This window comes from Castanea sativa, chromosome 6 (assembly GCF_040712315.1).
Source record: "Castanea sativa cultivar Marrone di Chiusa Pesio chromosome 6, ASM4071231v1".
In the NCBI taxonomy this organism is placed as follows: Eukaryota; Viridiplantae; Streptophyta; class Magnoliopsida; order Fagales; family Fagaceae; genus Castanea; species Castanea sativa.
In genome coordinates this window covers 28,646,041-28,670,014 of record NC_134018.1, presented here as the reverse complement: position 1 = coordinate 28,670,014, position 23,974 = coordinate 28,646,041, and the positions used below count along the sequence as shown (strand labels likewise).

The 23,974-nt window shown below is 39.6% G+C and overlaps 1 protein-coding gene and 1 non-coding gene across 2 annotated transcripts; one reads left to right on the top strand and one right to left on the bottom strand.

Annotated features, from left to right (window-relative positions):
* The first annotated feature begins 5,271 nt into the window (after positions 1-5,271).
* Positions 5,272-6,819, top strand: LOC142638891 (cytochrome b561 and DOMON domain-containing protein At2g04850). The gene has a single exon (XM_075812961.1). The coding sequence runs from the start codon at positions 5,381-5,383 to the stop codon at positions 6,578-6,580; it is 1,200 nt and encodes a 399-aa protein (XP_075669076.1). The 5' UTR covers positions 5,272-5,380; the 3' UTR covers positions 6,581-6,819.
* Positions 6,820-7,439: 620 nt separating this feature from the next.
* On the bottom strand, positions 7,440-7,520 carry TRNAL-CAG (transfer RNA leucine (anticodon CAG)). The gene has a single exon. It is a non-coding gene; the product is annotated as a tRNA-Leu (tRNA).
* Between the last annotated feature and the right edge of the window lie 16,454 nt (positions 7,521-23,974).

Here is a 23,974-nt window from a genome sequence, read left to right as displayed (position 1 = left end):
GAGTTAAGAGGAGAGAGAAACAAATACTAAAATAATAGATACACGAGCTACAGTAACCGTGTAAATATACACAGTTAGAGCAACTACACCAGCTTGTGGATAGTCTTCTAAAATACAAAAAGTGCTCAATTTTGCACATTTTAACCCAAAAACTCCAACATCAGTCTTTATAAAAATGTCTAAATATACATAATGATCTTATAAATGAACAGTAACCATGCATATATACATCGTTACTGTTCACCGTGTAAATAATTTTTTAATTCTTTTTTTTTTCTCTCTCTTCACTCTCTTTTTCTCATTTCCTTTCTCACGGTTATTATATACACGGTTACTGTTCACCGTGTAAATAATTTATTTATTCTTTTTTTCTCTCTCCTCACTCTCTTTTTCTCATTTCCTTTCTCACCTCATTCTCACGGTTACTATTCACAGTGTTAAAGAAATGAATATTTTATTTGAATAAATGTGTATAATAGACAAACTAATGTGGGTATTTTGTAAAAATAGGTGTGTAAAATAGAAAAAGTATGTTTTAGATGTGCAAATGGAAAAGTTTTTTGCACATACTGATGTGGATGCTCACTGTAGCTAATGTGTATATTTATATATTTTTACACCCACTAATGTGGGTGTTTTTTTACTCAAAATGTATAAAATTAGTACCTTTTTCTATTTTAGAAGACTATAAAAGAGCTGATGTGGCTGCTCTTATAGAAATTACTGTAGACTATTGTATCTTGTTTTTTAATCACTTTTATTCTCTCTCTCTCTCTCTCTCTCTCTCTCTCTCTCTCTCTATTCTGGTGGTCTCCTTTTCTTTCTCAAATCTCTCTTCCCTTCATCTCTGATCTCTCTTCTCCCCCTCTCTTACTCTCTGACTCACTCTCGTCTCCCTCATTCTTCAGGCGTCGTTATTGGCCGAAGCATGCTCCGATGAAGGCATGAGCTTGAATTTCAAGACAAGCAACCATTGGATGAGCGAGAAAGTGATTTTGATGATGTTGAGATCTCCTTCACTCCGCACTCCCTCTCTCACAGCAGTGGTGGTGTTTTTCTGGGTGATTTTTTGTGGTGAAATCGGTGTAGTAAAGGGTTGTTGTGGTTCTAGTTGTGAGATTGGCATGGGTATGGTCGTTTGCGGTGGTGTGTTCGTGGGTTTACTAATCAGATTTGGTTGTGGGTGGTGATAGGTTTGCTTGCTAATCGGTTTTGGTGACGGGTTTTGGCTGTGGAGGTCCTAATGGTCATGGTTTGGTTGAGTTAATTTGGGTATAGGTGGTGTTTGTGTTGTTGATGGTGGGGATTGTGGTTGTGGTTGTGGTTGATGGGTTGTGGTGGTTGAATTTTGGTAGTGGATGTTTTTTTCCCCTAGTGGTGTGGTTGTGGTTGGGGTTGTGACTGATGTGGTGGTGCTGGTAGGTGATTGATGGTGATGGAGGTGGGGTTTGCCTGTTGGTAGTATGGGGTGGGTTTCTCCGTATTTTTTGTTTGTGGTGGTGGAGGGTTTTCGTGGTGGTAGGGATGGGTGATTGATGGTGGTGTTGTGTTTCCATGGTGGTGGAGGGTTTCTGTGATGATTGTGTTGTTGTACGGTTGTTCTGGCGTGGTGTTGGCAATTTGGCATGGTGAAGGTGGTGGTTACTTTAAGGAAGAGAGAGAAAGAGGAAGAGAGAGAAATAGTAAAAAAAGAATAGTCAAATAGAATGGCAAAAAAAAAAGTTTGAGATGTTAGAGCATATCTAGCATATTCTTCAAATTTTTGTACTATTTGGAGAATGAACAGATTTTTACCTTTTAGCTACTCACTTTTACAAATACACTTTCCAACAGATTCTCTATCTCATTCTCTATCTCATTTAAATATTGTTTCTTCATTCATTCTTTATTCTTTTTTTATCATCATTTATTCTTCTTATATTCATTCTCAACAATTATATTTTTCAATGAAAAGTGTTATATTCACAACATTTTTCGCAATACTTTCACAAGAATCACATCAAAATCTTATGTGGAAAGTTATTACTAGTTCTAATTTGAACCCACTGCTGAAATTATTTTTTTACTCACCAATATTAACTAATAACAATCTATTACTTAAAATTTATTGTGAAAATATTGTAGTAGCATTTCTCAATTAAGAATTTTTATTTTTTATATTCTTTTTCCTTTCATTCAATTCAATCTCATCCACCCATGTTTTCATTTCTTTTTTTCATTTTCTTTTTTCTCGTTTTTCCTCCACACACGTGTCCACCTATCTCTACCCACCCCACCCTTTCTTTCTTTCTTTTTCTTTTTCTCCCTCACATTCAAGATCATTCCAGATCCAACAACTCATTCTCTCTTCTTCTTTTTTCCAGCTCTCTCTCTCTCTCTCTCTTTGAGAAGCAATAGAGAGAATGAGAGAAAAAAAAGAAGCAACGGAGATGAGAGAAAAAAAGAAAAGAAGCAACGGAGATTAGAGAAAAAAAGAAGCAACAGAGATGAGAGAAAAAAGAAAAGAAAAGAAAAGAAGTAACGGAGATGAGAGAAAAAAAGAAATCCGGAGGAGAGAGAAAGCTTGTATAATTTTTTAATCAAAAAAATTCAATTGCTAATGTACGGTAGCCCATTAGATTTGATGAGCTACAGTTCATGAGGCAAAAAAAATTCAGGATTTAGAGAATCTATTGGAGACCATTTTTTTGGTCTCATTCTCTATTATGGCTATTATTTTGCTTTTAGCTACACCATTGGAGATGCTCTTAGGAGTGGTGTAAAATGGCATGGTATAATAAATAAAGTAGTTTTTAAAATAGTAAAATAGGATAATTTATAAAATGGGATAATTAGTATGCAACTCAATGGAAATGATAACCTCGATTTTACCAAGCAAGATCACAATAATTATTTAAGTAATACTAATAAGCAACAAAGAGCCTTAAAGTATGGGGAAGATGTTAGGTTGGAAAGAACTTTCAGTCATCAACTTAAGGAAAACCCATCATATTCTTATGCTATTAAGTTGGATTGTAAAGAGTTGATCACTAATATAATCTGGGCTAATGCAAGAATGGTCATTAACTATAATCACTTTGCTTATGTAATAACGTTTGATACTACATATACAAATTGAGATGCAAGACCACTTGGTGTATTTTTGGGACTCAATCACCATAAAGAAATTATAATATTTGGAGTTACACTTTTATACGATGAAATAATTGAATTTTTTGTATGGTTATTTAAGACCATCCTTGAAGCAATATCCGAAAAGAAACCTTTTTTTTTTTAATTAAGATAAAAATGTCATTTTAGTCATGCTTGAACATATCATGCATTACGTAGTTCGCACATGTGGCATAATGCTAATAAACACTTGGGTCATTCATTAAAAGTGAATCTCAATTTAACCAAGATTCTTAGCATTTATTAGCGGCATGATGATAAAGATGCATTTCTCACTGCCTAGAATGAAATGCTAGAACCACCGTATATTCTTGATGCGATAGTCACTCCACAGGTATAAATGCTTGTGGAGTGTGAAGGGCAAGGGCCGGGGTTCAAGTCTCCAGGAAGGAACTTTACACACATATACACTTAGAGTAAGTTAGAGTAGAAATTCTATTTTGTATTTTAAAAAAAAGAATGAAATGCTAGAAAAATTCAATGTTCATAAAAATAAATAGCTAATGGATCTATTTAAATTGAATGATGAAGGAAAAAGCATATGAATGTATTCTCATATGAAAAACTAAGATAATCTTTGGTAATAGTTTTTATTCTCTATTTTCAAAATTTTATTTTTGGGAGTATAAAAAAATAACAATTTTTTTTTTGTATTTTTGAAATAAAAAACATGTTTGGTTAGTTAAAATTTAAAAAATAGTTTTTTGAAGGAAAAAAAAATACCGAAATATATTGTTACTAGGATTTAAACTCTAGTGCTAACTCATTAAATAAGACAGATTCATGAAATCAGACGCCTATTTTCATTGACTTTTGAAAATTAGAAACTAAAAATAACATTTTGCATGTTTTTAGTTTTCTTCACAAATTAAATTTTGAGAACAATTTTTGTTTTCCTCACAAATTGAGTTTTTGTTTTGTACGCCTATATAGTTGCACAACAAAAAACCCTAATGTCATTAAGACACATTTTATATTTACAGTCTTAAACTATAATTATTTATGTACAGTAACAACTTAAAAATGTTATTTTTATTACTATAAAATAAAATTAAAAGAAAAGAAAAGGCCCATCTTGATAAGCGCATAGAACATGTGAAGAGGTTAATATATATTAACGAAATTATAAGCAACTTGAAGAATATAAATATATTCTAGATCATTCTAAGAAGTATGTTCTGCCAAAACAAATTAACGCAACTCCCCTCTGTTCTAGCTGATGTAGTGCAAAGAAATTTTTACGTAATTAATTCTTCTCTAACTATAGATTATACACACTTCGAGTATTACCTTTCATTGCATCTATCATTTGAGCCAACGCTGGCATAACTAATTTATTTAAAAGCGTTTTGAACATCTTTCCTCAACCTGTATCAATATAAAACCCATAAATTAATCCATTTGTAAGTTGTAACCAAAATATGTTGGTTACATCACTTACATGTGATCATTGTTCCTTCTAAAATAATTAGAGTTGGGCATCCCTTGGCACCCATTCAGTGTTCCAATAAAGGTTTATTATTATATCACTATAACTAAGACGAGCTTAAAACAAATTAATCATAAAATGATTAGACTTGAGCTGAGGTTAAAACCGGCATACAAATTAACTGCAACAAGAAGTTAATTACCATGAAAATCATAAGATAAGGAAATATTAAAGTACAAGTTAAGCAGTGTGCGGTAATTGGTAAGAGTTCCTAACTGGGCATCTATTACTGCAAATGTTCATAGACATAATCTTATTGGTGAGAACTACCCCCACTGTAGAATCAAGACTTGTATTATTTTACTCGCCATCGATAACTTAGCTTCAAAGCCAAGCACAATATATTGAGAATCTTCCACTACCCATTTTAGCCAACAAAAATATAGAAAGTTACATCTCTTTAGTCTTTAATAAGCAGGAGTGCAAAGGACAAACCCATGTATAATCACATCATTGTATAACCACATGATGTACCCACTACTTAAAATCGATTACAACACATAACTTTCACTCCTCTTTCCACCAAACAAACACTAAGTACTGCCTTTACTTCAAAGATAAGCACGCACTTTATTCTCATAAAATGCATAATAGCCATAATGACCCATCACTCTCCTTCCCTCAGAAAAATATCATTACCAAACTCATAAATGTTAACAAAAGCAACCCACCCCATTCAAGCCACTTCTACTCCTCACTACTCTTCTAGCTACCATCACCATGCTTTTCTTCCTCTTCCTCTTCCTCCTATCTTCTAATCTTCATGTTGCATTTTCTGCCCATTGCACCACCACCACTGCCACCAAAACTTTTCAAAAATGCACGACACTCCCTACCCAACAAGCCTCCATAGCATGGACCTTCCACCCCCACAATGCCACTTTAGACCTTGTTTTCTTTGGTACCTTCATTTCACCCTCAGGCTGGGTTGGATGGGGCATCAATCCTAGTTCCCCTGAGATGACCGGAACCCGTGCCTTAATCGCCTTTCCAGACCCAAATTCCGGCCAAATTGTCCTACTACCATACATCCTAGATCCAACTGTAAAGCTCCAAAAGAACCCACTCCTTTCTCGGCCCCTTGACATCCACCTACTCTCTTCCTCCGCCACCTTATATGGTGGCAAAATGGCCACAGTTCACAATGGTGCCACAATCCAAATCTATGCCACATTCAAACTTGTACCAAATAAAACAAAGATCAACTATGTGTGGAACCGTGGACTCTATGTCCAAGGCTACTCACCAACCATTCATCCAACTACCTCTAACGACCTTTCCTCCATTGCCACTATAGATGTCCTCTCAGGCTCAGCTACTGCCCAACATGACAACATCAAAACACTCAAAACCGTGCATGGTACCATAAATGCAATCTCATGGGGCCTTATATTGCCTATTGGAGCCGTGACAGCACGCTACCTTAGGCACATTCAGGCACTAGGCCCTGCATGGTTTTATGCTCATGCAGGCATGCAATTGTTTGCATTTTTCCTAGGAACTGTTGGGTTTGCAATTGGAATTAGGCTTGGGGAGCTGTCACCTGGTGTGGAATATGGACTTCACAGAAAACTTGGGTTTGCAGCATTTTGCTTAGGAGCGCTACAAACACTTGCACTATTGTTTAGGCCTAAAACTACAAACAAGGTTAGGAAGTATTGGAAATCTTACCATCATTTTGTTGGGTATTCTTGTGTGGTTCTTGGGGTTGTGAATGTTTTTCAAGGATTTGAAGTAATGGGAGCAGGGAGGTCTTATGCTAAGTTGGGCTACTGTTTGGGGCTCTCTACCTTGCTTGGTGCGTGTATAGCTTTGGAGGTAAATTCTTGGGTCATTTTCTGTAGGAAATCGAAGGAAGAGAAGCTGAGGAGAGAAGGACTAATTGGGGGATCTGATAAAGGGAGTGGAATCCACAGTTGAGATTACAAGAATTTTTGTGTGGTTGAAAAGGTTTCTTTAGGTAACGAGGAACAGTTTTCGAGTTCAATATGTAGGGGTTTTTTCTTTGTCCTTATTCTTAATGCCGCTTGATGTCACAGTTTCATGGATCATAATATTTATAGCCAAACTACAAGTTAAAACAATATTGTTTCTTAAGTGTTGCAATACTGCCCATGTTTATCCAAATTTATTCAATACAAATTTGAATTCTTGTTAAATTGCAAATTTATACTGTCACCTAGCAGATTTGATAGTTTGGGAATTGCTGCAGCTAATAATAGTAAAATGATATTTTAATAAATTAATTAAATGGTAAGTTGGAAAATTTAATAAAAAGATATTGGAGTTTAATCAATGTGACAAACGAGGAGGAGTTAGTGTATTATCAAATTTGGAATTCCATATTAATAAGAAGTGAGACTGAGGGTACATATTAATTAATTTATAAGCATGAAGATATATATATTGGACTTAAATGTAATAATGTAGAAGAAAATGAGTCAATCAAAGAGAAAGCTAAAAGGAGGAGATATTTCTCATGTGAGTCAGTCCAAGTCCAACTGGTTTGTTGATATTCTTCAAATAAATTTATTGAAAAATTTTGTTCTGTTTCTTTTGTATATTGCACCAACAGGAATGTATGAACTTCTTTATGATTAGAAAATTTTCTTCTTTTGCTTATAAAGTTGCGGTGGGATTTCTCACAAACAAGACAAGATTGGTCCCAATTCATGATTATCTTCTTCTATAATAATCGCCTTGATTCGAAGAAAAAAACTATCAAAGCGATGTTGGTTTAAACAAAACAATATTTTGTTTCTAAAAATAATATTATAGATGTCAAGAATGGGATTCGAACCCATGCCCTTTCGGACCAGTACCTGAAACTGGCGCCTTAGACCAACTCGGCCATCTTGACTTTGTTGAAGCTTGAGTCAAATATATAATTAATCTATACAATCATAGATAGCAACATAAGGAGCACACGAAGAGATTAACAAATATTGGGTATCAATATCTTTTTGTTATCTGAAGGCATTAAGGCTTTGTCTGAAATATCTCTACTCATTAATTCTTCAATATAAACAAAATTTATTGTCTAATTAATTGACTTCGTACCCCTACCAATATGATGGGCTAAGCTTTAGCCGCGGACAAAACTTTACCGTATGTCTATTGGCTGCTGCAACTGTCTTCTAGTAATCCATTTTTTTTCCATATGATGATAGTCACATAAGCAACACCACTAGCGAAAGTTAACTGAAAAACTTATATTGCTCATCTTGAAAGCTTGAAGGACCAATTGCACTCACTTGAAACTTGAGAGGCCAATTACACATAGAGTAAATTTCAATGATTAATAATATAGTATCGCCTAATAACTATAGTAAATATCCCTAAAGTTAGTCATAATCTATCTAAAAATATAAGATTGTGCTTACCAATATGGTTTTGTTATTTTTCTAAAGTTACTCATAATCTCTCCAAAAATATAAGACTGTGCTTACCAATATAGTCAATTTATTTTTTCTACTATTATCTTTAAGGAGTGTGAAAATGTGTCTTTGTTTCGTCTACGATTGGAATCTTGATTTGACTTTAGGTCAAGGTTAAGATAGAAGACAGTCAGGGGTGTAGCCAGGATTTTCCACTTGGGGGGCCGAATTATATATTTATATGCTAGTCATAACTCATAATTATTACAGTAATTATATTTTATATATAATAGTCAAAATTTAACATATCAATGTTGGTATAACTTATGAGGCACCTAAATTCAAAAGGAAAACAAAAAATCAACTAAAAAGATATAAAAATGAGATGATGATAATGAGAGAAAAACATGAGGAAAAAAATTGGAAATATGAGAAAATGATCAAATTTTGTGAAAAAATGACGATGATGGTTCCTGAATAAATGAATTTGAAGGCTAAGAATCAAAAGAAAAACACACAAATTCGAGTAACGCTCATTGCATTTAAAAATTGAAAACAATAGGAACAACGTCATTTTTCTATTCTTAGAAAAAATAAAAAGAAAGACACCTAGAGATTAGGGATTTAGAAGATTTTGGTAGATGTGTATGTATTGTTTGGGTGGAGTCCACTTAAGAAATTAACTAAATATTGGAATTGTAAATGGCTAAATGCAGTCATTGTTATATTTTAAAGGGAAATAACATAAAAACTAACAATGAACAGATCTCCATGACATTTTTTTAAAAAGAAAAGTCATTATCCAAAATCAGAGTAAAGAGAAAACTAAGCAAAACAACAGTAAAAAAAAAAAAAAAAAGCATGAATTGTGAAGATGATGAATATTCATAGCTGATTGGAACTCTAAAACCAGAGACTATCTTCTGTTCAATAGTTTGGAAACTCCAACTTCTTGGCATGTTCTGCAAGTAGGTGGGCCACTTGGTTACTTTCTCTTTTATTATAATTTAAATTGAGTTAAGAGTAGTCTAGACTCATGTATTAGGTGGCCTATCCAACTATACTACACCAATTTTCTTCCATTGACAGCAAGAAGGTTCTTTGAAATTTTTTGGAGGAGCCAATCATTATAATTTGTAAGGGCCCAATTTATTTTTATATAAATATGAGGATTTCAAAAGTTTTGGGAGGGCCAAAACTATATGTACCTCCGCCCCTGAAGATAGTTAGCACTTGCAGTTTGTAGTCAAGGTTGGTAATGGCAATGGGTCAAGGTTTAATGGGTTGTTCAATCCAACCTAACCTTAATAATAAGGGTTTGAGATTGTTTTAATGGTTTTGGGGTGGATTTGAGCTCAAATATTTAAACCAGCTTGCAAGTTTGGGAAAGATTTAGGTTTTATACTGTGGCCCATGAGTACCTGAACCCAACTAAATTATGCTTTTAAATACTAAATTACCTTTCTTATTATATTCTCTTCACAAAAGATAAAATAGCATTTTTATAAATAAAAATAACTAAATAAGTATGTGCCTCTTTCTCTTTTAAAATATGATTTACTTTATTATAAAATTACTTAGGGCATGATTGGTAGACTGTAATATAATAAATATTCCTATAGTTTAGCTATTCTATAATTTGGTTATGTTTTTATTATAAGAAATAGTCAATCCTTATAAATAGTTATTCTTTAAAATGATGAATAATTATTCCTCTCTAAAAGGATTGTAATAGTAATACCTTATTAAATTTAATAATTTCTAAACTAATATATTTCCAAATAAACAATCTTTCCATATGTATATAGCAATTATGAAAATAAAAAATTATCAAAAAATAACTCATCTCTCTCTCAATTTAAAAAATATTATTTTCTACAAAATATAATAGTATAAGTGTGGGGAGTAAAGGACCCAAGCAGGAATTTGGGCCTTTGGGCTCTAGCAAGGAGGGCCGAACTGCTCTTGAGCTAAGGATTTATTAGTACTACGAATCGGCCCATACGCCGAGGGTCCGAGGATACAGCCAAGGGTGAGTTTCTCCTCGGACAGATCCAAGAAAACTCGAAGATTCACTACGAAGGTCAAGGCAAAATTCTGGAAAGACTGTTGGTTAAAAGGGGGAAACCCTGAACCTTCTAGATACACAGGTGTTAGAAAAATACCAAGAGCAAAGGCTGCCACCTCCACATTAAAGACTCTGCACCTACCTCCCTAGCCGCATTAATGGGGACGTGACCCCTGAACAGTAGAACTGAAACTTCTGGTCACTATTCAAAGGCACTAAGAAAAGAAATATCTAGAGAGGGTTTGAGCAACACGTGGATAAAGCATCAGGAAATGAAGTATTTAAGGGGGGTGAAGGCCAAGGAAGAAGGGGCTGGAAAAAAAGAAAGAAATTAAGAATTGTAATCTTTAAGGAAGAAGGGGCTGGAAAAAAAGAAAGAGAAATAATACGGAGTTAGTCCTCGGCTTACGTCCAAGGAGGACTTTTTGCAATTATCCTTTGTTATTTACAAGTGTTTGCACGCCAAAGCCTGTTATCAAGTTCTCTGTACCTTTAGTCTAGATTTCAAGCCCACACTCTACAAATTTCATTGTTTAAGGCTCATTGGGCCTGAGCCCATAATTTTCTTTAGGTCCAGGTGCAATTGTGCACTTACAATTGGCGCCGTCTGTGGAAATCTAGTCTGAAAGGAGCTGGGATACTATGGCAGACCTAGGCTCACACCATGCAGAGTCTCAAGGATCACAACCGGAAGATCTTTTCGAGCGTCTTGAGCGTCGAAGGGATCGTGAGGGAAGTGTCCATACAGAATACCCTAGGGCTAGCCATACTCATGGTGGGGGCAGCGCCACCCACGAAGACGGTGCTAAAGCCATGCAGAAGGAGATTAATCGTTTGAAAAGAAAGCTACGCCGCGCCAGACGTAAGTCTTCACCGTCCTCATCTAATCCTTCTTCAGCGGAGGTCCGGAGAGGTAGTTACAGCTCGAGGTCATGCTCACCCCCCAGCGCAATGTCCTCTGGTGAGGAGGACGACCCGCCAGCTCGCGAACACAAGAAACTTCCTTCTAGGGGCTTGGGGAACGATGCTATGAGTCAGGCGTTGCACCAACTCTCCAAATCTCCGTTTTCACGGAGGATTGAGAAAGGGAGGCTTCCTAGGAGGTTTACCCAACCCACCTTTACCATCTACAATGGCCGGACTAATCCGGTGGAGCATGTGAGTCACTTTAACCAGAGGATGGCGGTGCACTCTCATAACGAGACCTTGATGTGTAAAGTTTTCCCCTCTAGCTTGGGACCTGTTGCTATGAGGTGGTTCAACGGCCTTAAATCGGGGTCTGTAGGTTCGTTTGGGGAGCTTACTAGAGCATTCGTTTCGCGGTTTATCACATGTAGCAGAGTGCCTCGGCCATTGGACTCGTTGTTATCCATGACCATGAGGGAAGGAGAGACGTTGAAAGCATATTCCGACCGGTACTGGGAGATGTTTAACGAGATTGATGGTGATTTTGATGAGGTGGCGCTCAATACCTTTAAGGTAGGTCTTCCTACTGACCACGATTTGAGAAAGTCCTTGACCAAAAAGCCCGTCCGCAACGTACGTCGCCTCATGGACCGTATTGATGAATACAAAAGAGTAGAGGAAGACCAGCAGCAAGGAAAGGGTAAGGAGAAGGTTATCCCGCAAGAGAGAAGGGATTTCAGGTCGGACAGATACCACAACAACAAGCCGAGGAGAGATTACATAGGGCATTCCGGCTCGGCAGTACCTCAGGCCGTGAACACTGTGTTCCGAAAACCAGTACACCAATTATTAGAGAAAGTTCGTAAGGAGCCCTTCTTCAGATGGCCTAGTAAAATGGCAGGAGACCCCGCGAAAAGGAATCAGAACCTCTTTTGTCAGTACCATCAGGACGTGGGCCACACTACCAAGAACTGTCAGACCCTTTGGAACCACTTGGAGCAGCTTGTCAGCAAAGGAAAACTGAAGCAGCACCTGTGTCAACCTAATGGGCAGGGCAATCAATTTGGCTCAAACAATCAGAAGAATAATCCATCTCGGCCGGCATTGGGAACAATTAACGTTATCTTTGCTGCACCTGGCAGGACCGGCTCGGGTCCCACTAGGGTAATGGCAGTTTCCCATTCTCAGGCCGAAGAGGCAGGCTCCAGGCCGAAGAGGTTGAAGGTGAATTTACCCGTCTTGGGATTTTCGGAGGAGGATAAGGTTGGTACCATTCAACCCCATGACGATGCTCTGGTGGTCACTCTCAGGATAAGGAATTATGACGTGAAGAGGGTGATGATTGATCAGGGCAGTGGTGCAGATATCATGTACCCTGATTTATTTAAGGGGCTAAGGTTGAAGCTGGAAGATCTTACTCCTTATGACTCACCACTCATAAGCTTTGAAGGAAAGGCCGTTGTGCCGAAGGGACAGATTTGTTTGCCCGTTCAATCCGGCTAAAAAACGGTTGAGGTGGATTTCATTGTGGTTGACGCGTACTCCCCATATACAGCCATCCTCGCCAGGCCATGGCTGCACGCTCTGGGCGCCGTCTCCTCTACCTTGCATGTTAAGGTTAAGTTCCCCTCTGGGGAATGTGTTGAAGAGATCCTCGACAGCCAATCGGTAGCCAGGCAATGCATATCGGCCGTAGTGCTTCATCAGATAGAGGCCGAGTCATCGGCTTTGCTCATCCAAGACTCATAGCAATTAACAGCTCCGGATGCACCCGGAGCAGTGACAGGAAAGGAGGCTGTTTGTGAGGAGTTAGAGAAGTTTTTGATAGCGGATGACCCAGAGAGGTTCTTCCAAGTCGGCATGCGTTTGCCGCACCAGGAGAAGATGGAGTTGTTGGAATTTCTGAAAGGCAATATTGTTGTTTTCGCGTGGGACCCTTATGAGGCTCCCGGCGTAGATCCGAGTTTCATTTGTCATCATTTAAATGTCAACCCCGCCATTGTTCCGAGAAGGCAGCCACCTCGGCGTTCTTCTAAGGAACATTCTGATGCTGTTAAGGAGGAGGTGATCAAACTCAAGAGTGCTGGGGCTATTAAAGAGGTTTTCAACCCCGAATGGTTGGCGCATACAGTTGTGGTCAAAAAGAAGAATGGAACGTGGAGAGTATGTGTGGACTTCACGGATTTGAATAAGGCCTACCCCAAGGATTCGTTCCCAATGCCGCGTATTGACCAGCTTGTGGACGCGACTGTCGGACATCCTCGTATGAGTTTTTTGGATGCCTTCCAGGGTTACCATCAGATTCCATTGGCATTGGAGGATCAAGAGAAGACTGCTTTCATTACTCCAACAAGGAACTACCACTATAAGGTCATGCCGTTTGGGTTGAAAAATGCTGGGGCTACCTACCAAAGAATGATGACCAGAATGTTCGAACAGCAACTAGGAAAGACCATAGAGGTTTATGTGGATGATATGGTGGTGAAGAGTAAAACAATACCTTCACACATTAAAGATTTGGCTGACACCTTCCAGGTGCTGAGAAAGTACAAGTTGCGCCTTAATGTCTCAAAGTGCTCTTTTGGCGTGGGATCTGAAAAGTTCTTGGGATATATGATTACTCATAGAGGCATAGAGGTAAACCCAACGCAGGTCAAGGCTATTCAGGATTTGCAGCCGCCTCGGAACCCAAAAGAAATCCAGAAATTGACCAGAATGATTGCCGCACTGAACAGATTTATCTCTCGGTCAGCTGACCGGTGCCGTCCTTTCTTCCAGTTGTTGAATAAATGGAAGGGGTTTCAATGGACCGAGGACTGCGTGTTAGCCTTCCAACAGCTTAAGCAATATCTTTCTCGGCCACCTATATTGTCTCGCCCCAAAGCGGATGAGGTTTTGTTTGCTTATCTGGCAGTGGCCGTCCATGCGGTCAGCCTGGTCCTTATAAGGGATGAAAGCGGGGTGCAAAGACCGGTCTACTACATTAGTAAGTCTTTGAATGAGGCCGAGATGCGCTATCTACTCTTGGAGAAAGCACTTCTAGCCATAGTTCATGCCACGCGGAAGCTTCCTCATTATTTTCAGTCCCACACGGTGGTGGTTCTTACCCAGTTGCCTCTCAAGGCGGTGTTACGCAGCGCCGATTACTCTGGCAGGGTGGCAAAGTGGGGAACCATTCTGGGAGCCTTTGACGTTAAATACAGGCCTCGCATCTCGATGAAGGGCCAGGTCCTCGCTGACTTGGTGGAAGAGTTTACCGAACCATTGCTAGAAGAAACTCTGAAAGAAGCACATATAGATGAAAAATTAGTTGGTGTGATCACAGTCGCAGTACCTCCGACTTGGAAAGTGTATGTGGATGGAGCAGCTAATCAGAGAGGGTCTGGTATTGGACTTGTCCTGATATCCCCTGAGGGAATTGGCTTTGAAAAGTCTTTGAGACTGGCCTTCTCGACTACTAATAATGAGGCTGAGTATGAAGCAGTCTTGGTGGGCATGAACATGGTACACAGTATGGGTGGAAAGGAAGTTCATGTGTTTTCAGATTCACAGTTGGTGGTCGGCCAGGTCATGGGGACCATGGAGGCTAGGGACCCAAGAATGCAAGAATACTTGGCCCAGGTCAAACGTCAGCAAGCTAAATTTGATTCCTTTGTCTTGTCTCACATCTCTAGGAGTGGAAACACCCATGCAGATTCTTTGGCCACATTAGTCACGTCCTCGGCTCAGTGCTTACCCAGAATTATCCTTGTAGAGGATTTGCTAGAGCCAACTCTTACAGTTGTCAACGCAGCTCGCATCCATTTGATAAGGCCTGGACCTAGTTGGATTGACCCGGTCATATCTTTTCTTAAGAATGACATCCTTCCTAAGGACAAATCTGAAGCAGATAAGATACGTCGAAAGGCGCCACGTTTCTGGTTGTCCGAGGATCAGAAACTGTATAAACGATCCTTCTCAGGACCGTACTTATTGTGTGTGCACCCTGAATCAACGGAAGCACTTTTGGAAGAACTGCATGAAGGGATTTGTGGGAGCCACACCGGGGGAAGATCCTTAGCCCACAGAGCTCTGACTCAGGGTTATTGGTGGCCCAATATGCAGAGGGAGGCTCAGGACTATGCCAGGAAATGTGATCAGTGCCAGAGGTTCGCCTCTAATATTCATCAACCTGGAGGGGTTCTCAACCCTCTCTCCAGTCCTTGGCCTTTCGCACAATGGGGATTGGACATAGTGGGGCCATTTTCGAGGGCTGCAGGAAACAAAAGATGGCTTCTCGTGGGAACAGACTACTTCACTAAATGAGTTGAGGCCGAGCCCTTAGCAAATATCAGAGACGTTGATTCCAAGAAGTTTGTCTGGAAAAATATCGTCACTAGATTCGGTATACCACACACACTTATCTCAAACAATGGCGTTCAATTCGATAGCAAGGCTTTTAGGAAATATTGTGGTGATATGGGCATCATAAATAGATACTCCACCCCAGCTTATCCTCAAGGAAATGGGCAAGTCGAGGCCGTTAACAAGGTCATAGTCAGTGGGCTCAAGAAAAGGTTGGACGATGCGAAAGGCAGGTGGGTAGAGGAACTCCCACATGTTCTTTGGACGTATCGAACTACACAGGGCAGGTCCACGGGAGAAACGTCATTCTCTATGACTTATGGAGCCGAGGCGGTGATACCTCTGGAATCAGGTTTTCCCACCCTAAAGACGAGTTCTTTTAGCCCAGAGAATAACGATGGCCTCTTGGAAAAAGATCTTGATTTAATTGAGGAACAGCGCGAGGCAGCTATGGTCCAAATGACTTATTATCAACAGAAGCTTAAACGGGGATATGATGCCCACGTGAAGCTAATGCCACTCGCACTTGGGGATCTTGTACTAAGAAAAGTTGTGGGCACTTCTAAGAACCCAGCCTGGGGTAAACTAGGACCAAACTAGGAAGGCCCCTATCGCATTGTTTCAGTAACAGGCATAGGGTCGTATCGGCTAGTTGACCTAGATGAAAGAATTATACCACGCCCATGGAATGTAAATAACCTTCGAAGGTATTATTATTAAAAAAGTGTGCTTTTGTTAGTTAGCAGTTCAAAGTTATAAATACCTCAAGCGTTTGCAGTTACTATTCTTAATTGTCAAACAGAAACTTGGTTAAATATGGTCCTCGGACCACAAACCTTGTGGAAATTGATATCTTATCATTTGTTAAACAGAACCTTAGTTATGCTGGGTCTTCGGACCTTCTACTTTGGGAAAATTAACATTTGAAGTTACTATTCTTAAGTGTCAAACAGAAACTTGGTTAAATATGGTCCTCGGACCACAAACCTTGTGGAAATTGATATCTTATCATTTGTTAAACGGAACCTTAGTTATGCCGGGTCCTCGGACCTTCTACTTTGGGAAAATTAACATTTCAAGTTACTATTCTTAAGTGTCAAACAGAAACTTGGTTAAGTATAGTCGTCGGACCACAAACCTTGTGGAAATTGATATCTTATCATTTGTTAAACAGAACCTTAGTTATGCCGGGTCCTCGGACCTTCTACTTTGGGGAAATTAACATTTGAAGTTACTATTCTTAAGTGTCAAACAAAAACTTGGTTAAATATGGTCCTCGGACCACAAACCTTGTGAAAATTGATACCTTATCATTTGTTAAACGGAACCTTAGTTATGCCGGGTCCTCGGACCTTCTACTTTGGGGAAATTAACATTTGAAGTTACTATTCTTAAGTGTCAAACAGAAACTTGGTTAAGTATGGTCCTCGGACCACAAACCTTGTGGAAATTGATATCTTATCATTTGTTAAACAGAACCTTAGTTATGCCGGGTCCTCGAACCTTCTACTTTGGGGAAATTAACATTTGAAGTTACTATTCTTAAGTGTCAAACAGAAACTTGGTTAAATATGGTCCTCGGACCACAAACCTTGTGGAAATTGATATCTTATCATTTGTTAAACAGATACTTAGTTATGCCGGGTCCTCGGGCCTTCTACTTTGGGGAAATTAACATTTGAAATTACTATTCTTAAGTGTCAAACAGAAACTTGGTTAAGTATAGTCCTCGGACCATAAACCTCGTGGAAATTGATATCTTCTCATTTGTTAAACAGCACCTTAGTCACTGTTCTTATTCTTATCACACGTTTTGTGGAAATCAGTATCTTACCATTCATTGACTTAGATCTTAAGTTCTATATCTTTAAGTGTTAAACAAATTTTTGTAGGGAATGGCCCTCGGACCTTACATCCTACTGAAAGTAATGCCTCAAATTACAAAAGTTTAACCATCATATGAGTTTTTTAACTAAGGCATTGTTTAATATCCAAACTAAGTTAATCTCTGTCAGGTTCTTAAATATTCTACTTTGCAAAGCAAATATGCGCATGGCTGTTTGGAGGTTATAATTGTACAACTCTTGGAGTTAGATTTGTTCATTCTGTTCTTCCTTTAACTCTGTATTAGTGAGAACTTTCATGACAAGCACAAAAAGAATAAAGTAAAACAAATACGACATGAGTGAAAGTTGAATAAAATTGTTCTTCATTAATTATATACATCATCAAAAAAGGAGTACATGAAAGTCCTATGCTAGGCCCTAAGCTTGGGGAGGGGGGTCTTGCTTCCCTTTGTCTGTTGAAGGAACGAGGGGCTCCACGTTCTGAATTTGCTTCTTCTCGGCACCGCCACGCTCGTCCTTCTCTTTATGGGAACCTTCAGGTTCTGTAGGATCAGGAACGAGTTCTTGCACCACAGGAGGAAGGGCAGAGGAGGCAGCAACAGGAGGGTCTTCTATCTCCTGTATGTCTAGGGGAAGCCAAATGTTCTCGGGCTTCCTCAGCTCGGAAGCTTGAGGAACCCCTGCTGCATTCATGGCCTCTCCCCAGACTTGTTGACAATACTCTCGGCACAAGGCCGCAAAGGCTTCTATCAACCGCTCTTGTGTTGCATTTACTCGCTCCTGATAGCTGGCCTTCTTTGCGGCCTCCAATGCGTGCTTGTGGGCGCGAGCCTCCTCCTTTGCCCGCGTAAGCTCCTTCTCCAAATCAAAGCGTACCCGTTGGGCTTAAGAGAGCTCGTCGTCCTTTTGGCGAAGAAGCTTACGCTGCCCCTCCACTTAGTTCTCCATCGTCTTTAAGCTGGCCTCGGCACCATCCTTCTCTCTTTTTAAGTCGGCCAGCTGTAATGTGATCTTCCCATTCTCTGCTAGGACCTGGCCTAGGGACTTTTCTGCCTCTAGCCGTAGCTCTTGTTCCATCCCAGCGCGCTTTCGAGAATCCTCCACGAACTTCTCGGCCGCGAAAACTTCTTGGATGGCCTGCAAAAAATGTCAGGAGGTTAAAATATGGTAAAGTGTTTACAAATGAATCTAGAGTACAAGTGTGAGGTGGAACTTACCAGAGCTAAATCCCTTTTTAATGAAAGGAACAACTGAGGCTGGCCTATCTTCTCCAAGGTTTCCATGTCCTTGGGTAGCAGAAGAGGACACTCCAACGCCTCGGCCAAGTGGTGGGCATGGCCTTGTTGGATTGCCCTGATACTGGAGTGGCAGGGGATTGGTGCACCGTCCAGTCTTAGGTTAGGAGACCAGGTAGTCGATGCTCGGCGCACTTCGGCCATGTCTCTGATCTCCCCACTCTCGACTGAGCGAGGCCGGCCTTTGCCCTTGTCCAGCTTCTGCTGCTGAGCTAGTTGTGGTTGTTGTCGTGGCTTCTTTTGCTTCTCGCCACCGACCCCCTCAGCCTCCACCTTCCTTTTCTTCTTCGGATCGTCGGCGGGAGGTTTGGGGTCGGCTAGAGGAGGGGGTGGTGGCAAGGCTGGAGGAGCTTGGGACCCCCTCGTTCCCTTTTTGGCCACTCTCGCGCCTCTCGCGGTCATAAGGTCCTTAAGCTCGTCCATGTTTTCCTCAATGGAGCTATCATCTGGACGCGCTATCACTAAGCCCGCGATCCCAGAGGCCTCGGCTGCTTCTTCTTCCTCGTCGGAAAGAACAACGAACGGGTTTCCACGAGGTCGTGGGGAGTCCTCGAATCGAAATTGTTCTATCTCCTCGTCTAACGTGTTCGAAGAAGACACCTGCTCCTCTGGGACAACAGTTGCCTGAGAGTGCGTAGCGAGAGGGATTGCAGCAATCGGTTGTAAATACAGTATGGTGTGGGGGTCGTCAGGAAGGTCGTGGTCGGCCAGGAAGTGTGGTCTGGCTACGTGAATCCTCCTACGTCGCCGGTCACCGGCAACAATGGCGTTCTCAATCTCCTGGAAGTCCGAGGAGATAGGGTCGTACCCTAGTATCAAATGAGCCGCCCTAAGTTGTAAGTCTGCACTTACGAACACTTCTGAGCGAAGCACTCTGTTCAAATCTACGACGTTGCAGTGGCTCAAGCGGGGGCACATGTGTTGTTTATCTGCAAAGAAAGACACCAAAACAAACAAACATGGTTAGATTCGTAGAACATGCAATAAACTAAAGTCAAATATTTTGTAAAGGCAAATGACATTCTAAGATGTTTAGATGGAGTTATGGGGCGGGAAGTTAGATCCTAAGGTGTCGCACCTGGATCTCCCCACTCAACTGGGCAGTGGGGTTCGTCGTGCCAGTTGCCTGAGACGATGAGGTAGTCGTCCTTCATGCCTTTATTGGACTTGGGCAGACAGGAGATTAACCTAACTATGCTAGAGCGGGATTTGATATAATATCCTACTCTAGTGAGTTTGTGGCATTCGTACATAAAAGCGACATCATGCCAAGTGAGGTTCAGACCCATCTGCTCGTTTAGAGCGTCGACGCTTCCTAAGACTCTAAAAACGTTGGGAGCGCATTGATCGGGGCACAACCGGTGGTTGCAGAGGTACTCCCTAGTTACGCTTTTCATTGGGAGGGTCATCCCAACTTCTACGAAGGCGACCATCGGGATGATGACCTCTCCGGTTTTCCTAGAACCGGCCACGACTTCCGCCGGGCAGTATTTTAAACCTACGTTGCTGGGAATGTGATACTTAGCTCTAAAACCTTCCATCCCAGCGGCTGTATCAACTAGACACTTAAATTTTCCCATTAGAAAGGAACGAAAGACTAAGTTCTAAGAGGGAGAACGGTTAAAAGGGGAGCCGAGGACAGGATCTGAGGAGAATGGGTTAAGGAAAAAGAACAAGCACTTACAGATTTGAAGTTGTGCGAATTTCCACGGATTTCTGCAGAGAAAAGGTGATTACTGATGTTTTGATGGGATTAGCTTCTGAAGAAATAAATGAAGGCGCAGGTTCCCAAAGCGTCACGATGTGCGGGAAAGCAGCCTCAAAATTGTATTCGTCCCGCCCAAATTTTCAGGGGGTAACAAGGGCCGTTGGATGCTCATCTCACCGTTGAATGTGAGAGACAGGGTGTAACTTACGGTAATAAATGCGCGCGTTTTTGAAAATAAAACCGCCAAGTGGCATCCTCTGGAACACGAAACGATCTCCACACGCGCAGTTATTTACAAAACGTGTGGGGTAAGTTTTCGTTGGATCAAAACCCTATTTTTCTCCTTGGATGCTGAAAAATAGAGTTTTGAGGGGCTATTGTGGGGAGTAAAGGACCCAAGCAGGCATTTGGGCCTTTGGGCTCTAGCAAGGAGGGCCGAACTGCTCTTGAGCTAAGGATTTGTTAGTACTGCGAATCGGCCCATACGCCGAGGGTCCGAGGATACAGCCGAGGGTGAGTTTCTCCTCGGACAGATCCAAGAAAACTCGGAGATTCACTACAAAGGTCAAGGCAAAATTCTGGAAAGACTGTTGGTTAAAAGGGGGAAACCCTGAACCTTCTAGATACACCGGTGTTAGAAAAATACCAAGAGCAAAGGCTGCCACCTCCACATTAAAGACTCTGCACCTACCTCCCTGGCCGCATTAATGGGGAAGTGACCCCTGAACAGTAGAACTAAAACTTCTGGTCACTATTCAAAGGCACTAAGAAAAGAAATATCTAGAGAGGGTTTGAGCAACACGTGGATAAAGTATCAGGAAAGGAAGTATTTAAGGGGGGTGAAGGCCAAGGAAGAAGGGGCTGGAAAAAAAGAAAGAAATTAAGAATTGTAATCTTTAAGAAAGAGAAATAATACGGAGTTAGTCCTCGGCTTACGTCCGAGGAGGACTTTTTGCAATTATCCTTTATTATTTACAAGTGTTTGCACGCCAAAGCCTGTTATCAAGTTCTTAGTACCTTTAGTCTAGATTTCAAGCCCACACTCTACAAATTTCATTGTTTAAGGCTCATTGGGCCTGAGCCCATAATTTTCTTTGGGTCCAGGTGCAATTGTGCACTTACAATAAGTAAGATATTTCTTAAAATATATTTTAAATTTTATTCTAATGTAACAACTCACAACTGAACTTATGAATAAGTTCAATTATTCTAGTACAACACATTTTATTTTCCATAATAACGATTATATTCCTATCGTAATTCACATTCAGTATACCAAACGTAGCCTTACTAAGTTCTTAAATTTTATTAATTAATATTGTTGATGTTTAATTTTGGGTTAATCCACCCATTTGTTTGGACTTATGGTAAGATAGACAGGTGGGTTTGGGAAAGAGTTAAGTTTTTCAAATATAAATAAGATATGTTTATGATACATTTCCCAATATTTAATAGAGTTTGGTATGTAAAATATTTTGTAGGTTTGATTTTGGAAAATTTTTGTGTCCCAAAACCCAATGTCATTCCTACTTGGCGTGTTTCAAACAAAATCTTATCTTTGTTTCAAGTAATTCTTCGATACTCCTAGAACACAAAGAATTGTACTACCTCCTCTCACATCCATAGTGGAATCTACTCATTAAATTCATGATAAAACCTACCATGAATGTGAAAGGAATGACTATTATTTCTTCACATTCTGGGAGAACCTAAGAATTTTCTCTTTGTATAAGCTAATGTTAGAATCTTGAGCATGGGTATTTGGGCCATTACTTTTGGATTTTTGGTTCTAAATACATTTTAAGTTATGCTACGGTTACAAATTATTTTACAATAGTTTTACAAACTATTGTTGTGGCCAACTTTTTATTGGTTCTTATTTGGGCCCACAACTAACATCTTTTTTTTCATTTACCAATAACTACTCACCACATCAACAGTATGTAAAATTCTGTGTAATAAAGTATGTATCTTTAGCATTTTCCATGCATTTTACTTAGCAGTTATAATGGATTGCAACATGAGCTTGTAGGTACAAACTTAAAAAGTTAAAAAGTCTTGGGTAGCATTGGTTTTGTTTAAATACCAATTATGTGCATTCCCTTTGTTTTTGAATCAAAGTGAACTTGCTATCAAAATAGAGACGGAACTATATGTTGGCTGGGGGGTTAGGCCCCCTCCCCTAGATTTTGAAAAAAAACGTAAATACATTTTTAGTCCCTACATTTTGGCTTTTTTTTTTCCCATTTTGGTCCCTACATTTTAATTTCACCACTTTTAGTCCCTAAATCAATTAATGTGTGTTATTTTCGTCATTTCTATCAGTCAACAGAAGGAAATATCTGAGGTGGCTAATGGAAGGCTTAAATATTATTAAAAATCCACATCACCCATGACACATCAGCAATTTCCAAATCCACATAAAATGCCATATCAGCATTTAAATTAATAAAAAAAGCCAGCTAAGAAATTTTTTTTTTAAAGTAAATTAAATTTTTTTAAAAAAACCTTAAATCTAATTTAAACTAAAATCATTTCTTAAAAAAAAAAATTCATAATCATTTTAATTCTTTTTGTTTTTGTTTTTGGTCAACCTCATTGACAGCAGATTTGGTGTTGATGGCGGATTTGGTGTTGTTGATCAGCGGGGTGTTGTTGTTGATGGCGAATTCTGGGTTTGTTTGTGTTTTTTTTTTTTGGCCCTTGATGTTCTGAGCTTGTTTGTGTTCTGAGATTTTTCCCAAACTGTTCTGGGTTTATTTGTTATTTTATTTATTTATGCAGATTTGTATATTTTTCTAGATTTATGGGTTTGATTTCCTATAGGTTTCAATGTTGATTGTGTTGGAATTTTTTGTGCTGAGATTGATTTTGAGTGGGTTAGTCAATTGGCTTTGTCTTGATTCGGAGAAGACCATGAAGAATGAAGTTCATGTTCTGGGTTGGAGGTTTCTGGGTTTGACATTTTTCTAAGTTGGAGGTTTGATGATTTTTCTGGGTTGGTTTTCTCACGTGGGTTTGGGTTTGGGTTTGATGATTTTTTCATGTTCTGGAGGTTTGGTGGAGGATAGGGATTTTGTTTGAAATTTTGCATTGTTCTGGGTTTGATTGTGCTCTTGTTCTGGGTTTGATTATTCTTGGATTCAGGAAGAACATGAAGAACAAGTCCTTGTGTTCTTACCTAAAAAATAATGAAAGCAATAATAATAATAATAATAATTAGATTTTAATTGGCCACGTCAGCATTTGATGTGCCAGTAGTGCATTCAGTTTGCCACTTCAGATATTTCCGTCTGTTGACTGATGGAAAGGACCAAAATAACACGCGTTAATTGATTTAGGGACTAAAAGTGGTGAAATTAAAATGTAAGGACTAAAATGAAAAAAAGCCAAAATGTAGGGACTAAAAGTGCATTTATGCCTTGGAAAAAATAATGACAAGTATACATAGCTACACAAAAGTTCTAACTTTTGACCCTAAATTCTATATACTTGTCCTCGCCCTCCCCCTCCCAAATATTTTTACAAATTTATTTCCTTGTATTTTGTGGGATTTTATTGTATTGATTTTAGTATTAAATTGGTGAAGAAATGAGCATGAAATGAAGATCAGTGCAGTTTCGCGACTAGCTCGCCAGAAGCTTATGAGTAAAGGTTCCGCAAAAAGGCCACATAAAAAGCACATGTTGGAAACTGAAGAGTCAAGTGCTAGGCTGCATTTCGCGAGTACTTCGCGAGACAAGCCATCTCGTGAGGTACTTGCGACACT